Raw genomic sequence first — 12691 nt, forward strand, 5'->3', positions numbered from 1 at the left:
CCTTGTGGTAATTGGCAATAAATGAGTTCATGAATTTTAATGTTGGCTCGACGGTCAGCGGAACTGGCCGCCCCCTAAACGAGGTTACCAAACCGAGCCACGCCCACGTTCAGACATAACTCATAATATTATGCCAGCTGCTTTTGCTTAATTTTCGGTTTTTGTTTTTATTTTTGTGAACGTGGCTTAGCCCTCAGCTGGAATTTAATGTAATTTGATTTTGGCCAACGCACAAATATTGAGATTTATTTCATTTTGAATTGTGTGCTAAAACAAAACATAATTTAAGCATCAAATTTAATACAATTGAGCTCTTCAAATCAAAAAGTAAATGAATACATTTGCACACAGCGTAACTCGATAGGCCAGCACTCGGAGAGAGAAGCCCAGCAAAAAGGCGAGTTCAAAAACAAGGCCAACAAACGGGGCATATCACAGCTCGACCACTTCCGACCACACTCGACATGGAGTAACTTTTCGGTTTGATTTATCATATTCAATTACAGAAGTAGCGCACGTATTAAATGGCCGCATCCGCCGGCCCTCTACTGCCCTGCTACTTGAAACTGTAACTGTCCCAAGCGGCGTATGAGTAATTTAGTTCTGCGAAGCCTAAGCCGCATGCCGCACCTCCTGGTTCTTATATCACTTGGTTAGCTGACTGCTTCCGGCATTCTGTTTGCCTTCGCATAGGCAAATGGCAAATGGCCCCAACGATTTCGCAGTGTTTAAATAGCACGAAAAGCGAATGGGCAAAATAACCAAGAAATATGCACGCTGAAAGCTGATATCAACAACTACTTTAGCCAAGTGCCCCGTGCGCCATCCGAAGCTCTTCACTCTCTCCACGCTCCTGCGCCGCTACTTTTCTCTATCCCTGCCTGTCTGCCTGCCTGGCCAATTCGCGTGCGCCATGTGCTCGACCGGCAATGCCAAGCGGCGGCCCAGAACGCAAACAAAGTTTGCCAAAGTCCAAATGGAGCGTGTAGAACGTCAGCTGGCAGCGCGGTTAGCTTCCATTTAACTAAATGTGTTCGTCTGCCTGCTTGTGTGCATCTCTCTGTGTGTGTGTGTGTATCTGTTTGTGTGTATATTCGGAGGCGTGCGGCCTGCTCACAAATCTGCAGTTCCTTTAACGAGTTTGACAGATGCTGACTTCTGGTTAGCCGCTCGAATGCGGTCCTCGACTGTATAAAGTTTTCATTTTAAGCTGATTAATTTTTGCTAAACGAATTTATTTATCTGAAGTTTGTTGTTAAGTTACAGTGAAATAGTTGTTTGATAGTTCTATTTACATAAAATCGTATTAGAAGAACTTTGCTTTAACGCTTGTACAACAGAATTTGAACACATATATTTGCTTCATCTGAACACTTGTTCAAAACGATTCTGGCAAAATGTATCAATTGGAAAAAATACAAAGTTTTTTATTTTGATTACGGTACATCAAACGCGCACACTTAAGCCTTGCCTTTCTAGGTGATTCTAATTTTGTCAAGTAACGTTTTTTGTTGTTTTGCGTTGTGCATTAAGAATTGTATTTCTCTCTTCCTCTTAATTATTTAATTATTAAAATAAAATTATGCCTTTTCTGCTAATGTAATCATATAATATACATATGTCGAAATCGAGCACTTGCACAGATTAAAAATCCAATTCCAGTGTGAATAACAAATCCCAACAGCATACTTTACCAAACTTGCCTTACTTTTAAATGCACTTTTGGAGTTATATTCTGAATCATGCCACAAGTTAAATTGAGTGTGCCGAAAAAAGCACTTGGAAATCGAGAATATGGAAAGAAGTTTTTTGGGCGCAACAGACGTAACTCAAGAAAGCTGTCCCGCTGCCATTGTTGCCGCAAGCCAGCATCGGCGTCGGCGTCGACGTCGGCATCGTCGTCGTCGTCGGCTGCTGTCGCAATTTTTCACTTTTACCGCAACAACTTTGCAGAAATATTACTCAACCCAGCACCCAGCAGCAATATCCTGACAACAAATCCAACGCGCACAATGCATAAGGTGCCGACGATGAGCCGGAAACTTGACAGTTTGCTGCCTGCCAGCCGCTTGCTGGCTCAGTAAAATGAAAAATATGCTGCACATAAATCCTGCGGCTTTCACATTTTCCGGCAATGCCTGCACAAAGCCAAGGGGCACACACACACACACACCAACAAGTAAAATAGAGAAAAATCAAAAAGGAAAATTCCTTTGAAAATTACATATGCAAGTTTCATGTTGCAGTTACAGGCGAAACGCTTACGCATATTTGGATTTCAGGCAAATTGAGTGTGTCCCAAAACACCGCGCGAGACAGAGAGAGAGGGAGAGCGAGGGGGGGAGCGAGGGGTGGAGCGAGGGGTGGAGCGAGGAGCGCATTATAATTTCGGGCTTATTTTTGAGTTCGTTTCTTTAACCGCATTGTGTGCTGCGGCTAATTTATGCAGAGCGCGCAGTGCTGCGGCAAGCGCCACGAGACCACCGCAGTTTATCGCCGAGCGCACTAGTGTCCAGAGATGGCGACCACAAATCACTGAGGTCAAACATGGCGTATACGCAACACACGCACACACACACAACTATCCAAACACTAACATGTGTATACATTTGTGTAAAGTAGAACAACAAACAGCTACAACAACTGGTCTTTACCAGTAACAACTGCAACAAAAAGTGTGTGCAACTATGTCAACATATGACACCACGTTGATTCCAAATTGAAAGTTTGTGAGTATGTGTGTCAGAGTGTGTGTGTGTTTGTGTGTGTGCGAGTGTATGAGCGTGTGGTTTTATAAATAGATTAGCAACAGCAGCAGAAATATAAAACAAGGAAGAACAGCAATCTTTTTGGGCTAGCGGACAATTTTATACAGTTGCAGAAAATTTGTATAATAGTAAAATATAATAATTTAAAAGCAATACGATATTACGTATTTTATACAAAATTAATAAAATATTATCTATATATATAAGAAAATTTCTTAATTTATTATACATTTATTTATCACTCATAATGTCTGTTACATTACATTACAATTAACTTTTAACTAACTAATTTTTCGAGGTCTATATTTCTGTAGATATATATTTATATATCATATTTTTTAGATATCTTAAATCTTTGTAATGCTATAAAAAAATTCTAATTTTAACAATTCTTAACAGAGAGTGTAAACGACATTTAAATGAATAAACTATTTAACATGGAATCAGATTAAATTATGTTTTTTAGCAATATATATAATTTTGGTGCTCAACAAAGACAAATTCCATTAGAAAGTTGCGAATACCCACAGTAAGTGTATAACAAGAGCAAACAGTGGGGGTGTTCTAAAAGTTGAATTAGTTTCGACTGTGGACAAGTGTTTAGCTGTAATTAAAAGCCCCACTAATTGCCACTCACACAGCAACAAAACCGAATGGAAAAGAAATGAAAATCTGTAAACAAGTTTTTTTTTTTTTGTATATCTATTGCAGATGCTGGTGAAGTGGCTGCTGTTCAGCCTGTGCATAATGCCGGCCATGTTCAGCAATACGAGCAGGAAGTGCCCCGTAGAATGCAGCTGTAGCATTGACGATTCGGATCGTTATCAGGCCATCTGCACAAAAGGTAAGTGGTCCAATATGCTCAAAAGGTGCTGGAATGAATGAAAAACAAAAAAATAAAAAAAAGATAGAGCAAAGCAAAATATACGCAAAAGGTGCTCGAATAAATGAAAAATAAAAAAAAAAATAGCAAAGCAAAATATACGCAAATTATGCAATATACGAACATGCACCATGTAATCCATAGTTGCGGTCATTGTGGGTGTTTCTGCAGCATCGTTAGGATAACATCATAATAACAGAGCTATACGTAGTATTCAAGGATTTGCCAGCTGCCAGTTGGTCAGTTACAAATACTCCGATTTGTAAATGCCGAGCACACTTACGGAATTAGAACTTCGAGTGGTTTTCGTTGCGCATACGAGTATTAACGAGTACTCATTTTTAAAGCTTGGCCAGTCTGGTTTTCCCCCCTTTAAATTTTCTGGCAATTTCAATTTGTTCAACTGTCATTTGCCGTCGTGTTGCGAGTGCTCTGCCATCTTCGTGCAGCCAGAGAAATCTATAATTTCAATTTAACGCTTGTTTGGTTAGCGCACACATTGTAAGTCCTTGAGTCCTTGAATGTGATGCTTTGAATGTGATGCCATTGTCGTTTTAATTTCATTTTCCAAATCTTTGGCACAATAACTACGGCACGGCAAAGCATTCGAGCTGCTGCTGCCATTGACAGTAAGACAACGAAATGAGTTTCAATTTTAAATATTATTTATCCTGAATGGGAGATATTTATTTAGGGTATTTATTTAAACTGTATTACGTTGATTATTTACTATGCTGAAGTTATTTCTATTATTTCATATTAACTAAAGGTTTTTCAAGAATGTTTTTTTTACCATAAGTATTATTGGCTAATAGTTGGCTAGTAAAAATAAAATGCAGTTGAATAAAGTTAATTTTTTTTATAAATTCTAAAATGCTTTCTCTTTTATAAAATTTTGTAAAAAAAGAGAAAAATGGAAAGTATTCTTGCAGTCTTCTATAAAACAGTTGCTAATCTTATTTCCCATTAACATTTAATAGAATATGTTAATAATAATATTAAAGAACAATTTAACTCATGCTGTTAATGAGCAGAACCATTTTCGAGTTGGACTTTCAGGTCGTCACCCCTGACCCCTTCTTTGTTGCGCTTACGAGACTGCAACAGTGCTCGTAAATGCCAACAAAATTGCAAACGCGTTAAAATGTGTTACAATCAGTGTTAATGCTATGCATTTTTTATGAAAATTCCCGCAGCGAGCTCGGGTCATATAACAAATGCTGGCCCCAACAATACAATGAGCACATAATAATGCAACAACAACCACAGACACACACACACACAAACACACATAGATACGTACAAATATAATGCAGTGCGAGAATATAATAAAAGTCGGCAACGACTGCGATTACACAATAGTATGCCATACAAATGAAGAGCGGGTTGGGGCGGTGAGACCCCAGTTGTTAAGGATAACGAAAAGCTGGTAACTGGAAACTGGAAATGGCGTGTAGTTGTTTTCGTACATTCGCATGGAAACTGCCCGACATTTTGGCTGTAACACACTAAACTGCGAACATTGTTTGCATGCAAAAGGGAAGGTTGCGCTCTGCAGTTAATGATCTTGTTGGCATTGTTAACCTTAGTTATTGTTGCCATGCTGCATAAATTTCATGTTTATCACCGTGAATAGAGCAGCGGCCAAAATTTAGTTTAAGTTACGCCTAGTTGACCTTCATTTAAATTTACATTTGCTTGCAGGCGGGCTAAGCTCTTTATCCGCCAATCAGCTGGACATTGATGTCAAGGTAATTATTATACGTGGACCACGAAACACCATAACGATTGGTCCAGCATTGCGTCAGTTTATGCAGCTGCAAGTGCTACGCATCACCGATTCGAATCTGCCGGCGATCGGGGCCGAGTCCTTTTGGGGCCTTAAATATCTGCGCATATTAGGTGAGTAATCAATTCTTTATAGCATGCTACTAAAAATCGCCATTTGTTTTACATGCGCGTAAAAGCCCGAGCAGCGATTTCAATTTAAGCAGCTGCGCATAGTTAAAACAGCGCGCAGCGATATGCAAATAATACAATCAAACGGGCGTACAGGACGCAGAGCGCAGGACGCAGGCAACCGTTGCGGTTGTCCTGCAGCCTCGTAAAAGCCAACGCAAATAAAAGTGCGCGTCGCAAAATGTTAAATGAGCGCCGTCGATGCGGTCGACAGCACCAAGTTATCCCATCGAGAGGGTATTCTTACTTTCTCGCATGTCTTGCGACAGTTAGAAGTGTTAATCAAGTCCAAATGCGCTTGAGTAATATTATGACTAGGCACTCTGCGACATTTTGAGGCGCCACCTGTCGTGACTAAGCAAAAGCTTGTCAGTGTTGTAAAAATTTTTTCATACATCATGTTGCAGTTCAGAGTCTCATCTTGTTAGAAAGTGTTGTGTAATGTTGGCAGCCAACACTTTTAAAACGTGGCTGGCATTTCCGTAGTAAATCTCCTCCGATTTATTTTTCAAATATTAAATATCACTGAAACCATAAGGGTTTAAAATAACCCAGATTTACTCTTATGAAGTGTTGTCTAACGCTTTGTACTTATCGCGGCCTAGACTTTAAAGCCTGCTCCTAAAGTTGTCGCACACTGTTCGCTATTAATAAGATGTAAGCATGTCTACCAACACTTCATAAAAAAAATATTTTCAACAGTCACAAAATCTTAACGGATTTTACCAACACTGTTTTGGCTGTCATCAACTGTAAATAATATCGAATTTGTGTCGAAGAGTATTTAAGCCTTCGCTGTAGGGAACTTCTTACTTCTTGTTTGTCAATAAAATTGAAATTGATGCGCCAAACAGCGAAAGGCAACCCAGAAATAAAATAAGATTGGGCCAAAAATCAAAAGTAAAAGTCAACCAGCAATGCGTCGATATCGCTCAGCGCTTTCCAACTTGTTTATTTGTGTTTTATGTGTGGCACTGTCTGTTTGCGGAACGGGGCAATGGGTATGGCAAACACGGTGCCGGGGCCGTCCAATTATTTACATGCCCGAATCTTTGTTTTTTACCCCAGCTGCTTGCCAAAAGCCAAAAGTCGACATACAACACACACACACACACACACACACACACACACACACAGAGATTGACTTGAACATGCAGAGTAAAAAGTTGTTGCTGCAGTTAAAAATGTTGCCTCTAGGCGGGCAACAAATGGCATTCTCTTTTTTCTTCGTCCGCCCGCCGTTTCTATTTAAATTAATTTTGGCAAATGTTTAAAATGTTTAAGTGGGCGTGGCAAGCTGCAGCCAACTCTGCAATAGCTTCCTGCTACTGCTTTGACTCCTGTTGCCGACACAATGGCAGCAACTAGAGCAAAATTCTCTCTCCTAGCATTTGGCTAAAAATGCTACTCATGTTGCCTAGACAAAGGGGCGTATGTGTAATGTGTTTTGTGCTCTGTGCTTTATCTGTGGCAACTTTTTCCTTCCATTGGGGCAATGTATACAAGTTGAAATACTTTTGTCTGCGCTGCTTTTCCTGCAGTTTGCTTAAAAGTTTCTTTTATTTTCGATATTTCCTTTTGTTTTTGGTTGTTCTGTGTTTTTTTTTTTTGTTTATTATAGTTTTATTCACTTTTTTGTGCATTGAACTCTACTTTTTTTATTTTTTCGATTGCTACAACGTAAATATTTACACAATGATAAGCAACTTAAGTCCTTTGTGGTTATTAAAATTTGCAGTTCGCCCAACAGTTGTGCAAGCTGCATACATACATCGTATAATAATGCCATTTTCCGTTTTTTCTCGCCCACAAAAAACTGTTGCACACTTTTATGCGTTCAACAACTGCTGATGAAATACAATCAATAATATACAAATATATGCGCCAACGGCTGTGGACGGGAGCAGATCTATCGAAGAATAACATAACAAACATTACGGAGAATAACTTTCGCGGTCAGGATAATCTGCATGAATTGGATTTATCAAAAAATAAAATTTTACGAATGGCCAGCTCAACGTTTCGTCATCTGATGGTGAGTAGTACCAAATATGGGGATGGTATCGTTTTTTATTTATTATTATCAGCGCAGTAAAAGAACATATATACCACAATACCTTTTTTTCGCCTGAATATTTAAAGTGAAAGTTCATTGGAACAGGAGAGCGAGCGCTGCAGTCTCAAAAAATATATATAACCTGTGTATTTTCTTTTTGATCCACTGGGCTTTAGCTGTTGCATGGTTATATATCATGGCTTATATATTTACCGCAGACATGACTTTGCCAGCTGTCATAGCTTCCCTAGACGAAACTCGCGATTAAATTAAACTTTTCAGCAATTCGTAAACCAAAAAATGTACCATCTATAAATTCTTTAGAATTACAGCAATACGAAATATGCACATCAGCACGCATTTTAGTCAGGCATATTAAATTCTATTAGTCATTTAAAGAACGACACCCTAAGTAGTTTAATGAAAAAACTGAAAAATGAAGAATTCTTAGGAGTTTTGTTTATTTCCCACTTAAGATGCTTTCAGTTCCAATGTAATATCGTTGAGACCTCCTCGGCTTGTTGGGCCGCGTGCTGTGCGTCCTCAAAGTGGGAATACTAAATCAAATATTAGCGCAGTTCTCGACTGCATAGTTGTGACTTTGCTTTGAGCCACTTTGTAATAAATATCATGGAATTTTTAATAGCCTGCACCAAATATTGTTGCCTACATTTTGGGGCAAACGAAAGTTCTACGTGCTTGAATTTAAGTTTGCTGCAGTTGCCGCTCCTTTTGCCTGGCGGAAGTGCCAGTGCACAAAAGTTGGTGCGTTTTCTTCAATTTGCTTTCGATTTTGTTTTCCCCGTTGCTGTTGACTTCCTCTCAGCCCGCAGCCAGGGCAGCTGAAACAGTATCTCTGTGTTCCTCTGCAGCGGCGTTGGAAACTTATCTTTTTCGGCAGTTTCCGGTCCGCAGCAGAGCTCTGGCAGTGTTTCTGCCCGGTCTGATTTATGAATTATTAACCATGAATTTTGCGTTGGGGTCTGATGAAATATTATTAATTTGGTGCGTGCCATAATAAACTTTGGCAATTGCATAACTCTTTGGGGCAGGATCTGCGACGTCTTAATTTGGCTGACAACTCAATTGTGGAGCTCGTGCAGCGCAACTTCTTCATGCTGACTAGACTCAAGTACCTGGACTTGAGCGGAAATCCGCTTCAGGATTTACAGCCGGATGTCTTTCGCGATGTGCCCGTAAGTAAACACAACAACTGCGAACAACAACTCGCAAATGTACGCACTTTCCTGTACTCACTTTTCTCGTTCTCTCTCTCTCTCTCTCTGCTCGGTTTCCAGGAGCTGAAAGTACTCAAATGCCGCAATTGTCAACTGAAAAAAATCAATCCGCAATTGTACAATTTATTGCCGCTTTTAAGCGAATTGGATTTGGGACGCAACGAGGTTTGTCGTCAACCCGTTTCGAAACTGTTCAACCATTTTCCAATTATTTTCCCTGTTGTTTTTTTTTTCTCTTTGCAGTTCAAATTCCTTGACAAGGATGAATTTCGCGACGTGAAGCGTCTCACAAAAGTTTTACTCGACGGCAATCAATTGTCTGTGGCCGTGGACCAACTCTTTCGCATGCAGAAAAGTCTTAATCACTTGGGTGCGCCATGGAAATTATAGTCATTTAGCTTCTAACAAACTCACTCATTTGCCCATTTCCTTTGCTTCTTTCTTTTTTGCCTTTTAGATTTATCGTACAATCGCTTGGCCAAAGTGCCAAACGATTCGTTCTTGCAGCTGACCAATCTAACATTTCTGGATCTCTCCTACAACAAGCTGGTGCGTCTGGAGCCGCAGTCCGTGCGCAGTCTGAGCAACTTGAGGGTGCTTAACATAAGCGGAAATGTTCTCATGGACTTAAGGGATATGCATGAGACATTCGCGGTGAGTTCTAAAGAGATTTTAATTGGATATCATAGTCTCATGCTTAGATTTTTTCTCTGGCAAGGTAAGCAACCACTTAAACATTATCACGCTTAAAATATTTTTAAAAATTAATTTACCTTTAAAATAATTTCCATTTGCACAAAAATCATTGATTGGTGCCGAAATAGTATCTGTTTTTAACAAGCAGATATAAATTCAAAGCTGACTTTTCTTCTAAATTGGAACATTCAGACAAAACAACCGTGTTGCCAAATATTCGAAGCATTTATTATGACAGTTAAAAGTTCAAAAGTAATTAATTCATTTTTGGTCCGACTTAGCCAACTGTGCGCTTTCGAACATTTCGTCTTAGAAAACTAAAAATAATTGAGCAGCAGCATGAAAAGAAGGAAAATTCTTGTGCTTGCCACAAACTGAACCTTTCAACTTAATCTAACTAAAGCTGATTATATTCTATGAGTCGCAAGCTCTCTCTTAGTCTGAAGACATCGTGATTGAGTGAGTGGCAATCCATCAATTAATGTTGAAATTGTATTTTCTCTTATAGCTGATACCGGAGCTAACGCATTTGGCCATTGCGGATATGGGTCAGCTGCCTGTGGGTTTGTTATCGCCTTTCCGACAATTGCGTTATTTGAATATCTCGGGTAATTCATTGGATAACATGGCATTGCAAGTTATCGATTCGTGCCGTGAGCTTGAGGTAAGTCTCCCAGTGATTGAATGCACCAAGCTGAAGTTATTGCCTGCCACAACCCCCGTGTGCAAGCCATTGTTATTTTTCTTGAAAGCTTTTGTTGTCCTTGTGTGTGCTGGCAATTGTGTATTTATTTGTCTGTTGATAACTTTTTGGCCAATTGCAAAATATTTCAACGAGCAACAGTGTCTGAATGACAAAATGACATCGCTGCCTGTTTGCAGTTTTCGTTAGCATTCACCATTCACCATTTTCCGTTGCTGTCTCTGTTTCTGTTTCTGTTTCTGCAACTGCAAATCGCACAACTCCGACAACAAGTCCCGAAAACCCCCTTAGTTTCATTTCATTTCGCAACTGTGCCTACACCAACTTGGTTGCAGTCTTTTCTGTGCTGCGTCCGTTTGTGTCCTTGTACGTGCTTCCTTCGTGTCACTTTCTATCTACATCTCTCTCTCTCTCTCTCTCTCTCTCTCTCTCTCTCTGTCTCCCTCACCGCTGTATTGTTTTCATAGTTGCGATATCATGGTTATACCCTTTACACGAAAAATGTGCTAAACGGTGTTGCACGCAAAATTGGTTAACTTGAGATCCAATAATTGTTATATTATATTGATAGATCGAACTATTTATATTCCCTGTCTAACTAATATACAGAAAGTGTCCTTCGATAATACAATAAAGGAACATACATAAAACTATTTCTATATAAACTTAACGAGAAATACATTTTTAAATATTTAACCTCATCTCAGACAATAAAAATTTAAAACAATAAATAAATAATAAAAATGTCCACCAATTATAATCGATATTTTGCGAACGATAAATTCAATTTATTAAACATAAATAAATACGTGAATTGATCAAATATATTATTTGTATCCCTACAGCAAGTATCTTCTAGTTGAGCTAACGCTCTACTCAAGCTTCTCTACATTTCTGTTGTTGTTGTCCTGTTGACTATGGCAAATTTATGGAACAACAACAACAATCAGTTGATAGCCATTAAGCTTTTCATTTTAATTGAATTTAATTGTGTACCACTTGCACACTTCAGTCAAGCCTTTGGCATTGTCCTTGTTGTTTGTTTTATTGTTTGGGGGCCAACAATTACACAATGCCACCAATGTTTGGGCAGCATTTGTAGCTAATTGCAATTTAATAAGCAAATCTCATAGAGCAGATGACAAAATAGTTTTTCAGCATTCGAAAGTACATTATATTTTTGCGCTTTGCATTCGCAGTTTTTGGACTTATCGCGAAATCAATTATACGGCATCAATGCGGACACGGCGCTGCGGATTCAGGGTATACGCAATGTGCGACTGGATAACAATCCGTTGATATGCGATGAATGTCACATGGGGAAATTAATAAATGTCGTGCGGCAAGTAAGTCAAATGCAATTGAATTAAAATCGGATAATACGCATACGACGCGTTGTCCATTCAGTTTAAATTTCAATTAGTTTTCAAAGCCCAACTGATTGATGATGTCTTATACGAAATAAATATATGTATACAATTTACAATCTGTATTTATACAGCTGCAATGGAAATGGGATACATATCCCATTTGCTTTCTGCCAAAAAGTTTACGTGGCGCTGAAATAATTAATTTGGACATTGGCGGGCTGCACACGTGTCTCGATTACATCAGCGACGAGGAACAGAATGCGGCAAGCACTTCATATAACTTTCTTGAACATGGTAAGCAAATGAAACTGTTTTAAATTACAACTCAGTGGCCAAATTGGCGAGTCAATCAGTGGCTTTTTATTGATCTTTCCTTGATACGAGTTTATATATTTGCAGCTCTTTAAAGAAAAATATAATAAAATATTTGTTGATCTGACGAATTTTTGACTTTTCATGTTTTGCTAGTAGTTTGAATAATCGTATTAATAAATATATATGGTATTTATTTTATCCTATTGTGAAACTAAACTTTAAAGAAATGTACATTTAAATTGAGTTGAGCCCAATTAATATTTAATAGATATTATAAACGCGGATGCTCCTTAATGTAAACAAATCACAATTTGGTTACTAAAGAAAATATTTGTGTATAGAACCCGACCAAATCCTTAACTATTAACTTTAAAACTTTCATATTACAAAAATTTAATTTAAATAATGATACAAATTTTCCACCTCTTTTTTTATTTCTACCAGGTGGTCTTAATACCCTTGCTATTTTGGGTGGCATCATATTTGTGCTAATTGCCGTCATAATATTATCACTTGTGGCCTGTTTCTCCAAGAATCGCGCACGCTACTATACCAGAGAGGATCACCTGAATGGCAGTAAGTATATGGATAAAACTAACCCCAAGTTACACAAAAGCAGTTCCAATTTGAGCTGCTGGTTTTAAACTGATGAAATACTTAATTCGTTTTGGGCAATGCGCCAAGTTTGAGCAAAGGCAGACCA

At 38.6% G+C, this 12691-nt stretch overlaps 1 protein-coding gene across 1 annotated transcript in view; it reads left to right on the plus strand.

The window, feature by feature from the left end:
* Window positions 1-12691, plus strand: part of rdo (reduced ocelli) — a 62135-nt gene that overhangs the window by 45917 nt on the left and 3527 nt on the right. The window contains exons 4-14 of the mRNA XM_064690724.1: window positions 3480-3612; window positions 5356-5553; window positions 7518-7645; window positions 8719-8862; window positions 8965-9069; window positions 9148-9274; window positions 9362-9558; window positions 10109-10264; window positions 11503-11649; window positions 11805-11967; window positions 12433-12564. Coding sequence (XP_064546794.1) covers window positions 3480-3612; window positions 5356-5553; window positions 7518-7645; window positions 8719-8862; window positions 8965-9069; window positions 9148-9274; window positions 9362-9558; window positions 10109-10264; window positions 11503-11649; window positions 11805-11967; window positions 12433-12564 — 1630 coding nt within the window. The remainder of the gene's footprint in view (window positions 1-3479; window positions 3613-5355; window positions 5554-7517; window positions 7646-8718; window positions 8863-8964; window positions 9070-9147; window positions 9275-9361; window positions 9559-10108; window positions 10265-11502; window positions 11650-11804; window positions 11968-12432; window positions 12565-12691) is intronic.

This window comes from Drosophila montana, unplaced genomic scaffold, assembly GCF_035044405.1.
Source record: "Drosophila montana isolate Dmon_TW-CO22-7 unplaced genomic scaffold, ASM3504440v1 contig_3282_1, whole genome shotgun sequence".
In the NCBI taxonomy this organism is placed as follows: domain Eukaryota; kingdom Metazoa; phylum Arthropoda; class Insecta; order Diptera; family Drosophilidae; genus Drosophila; species Drosophila montana.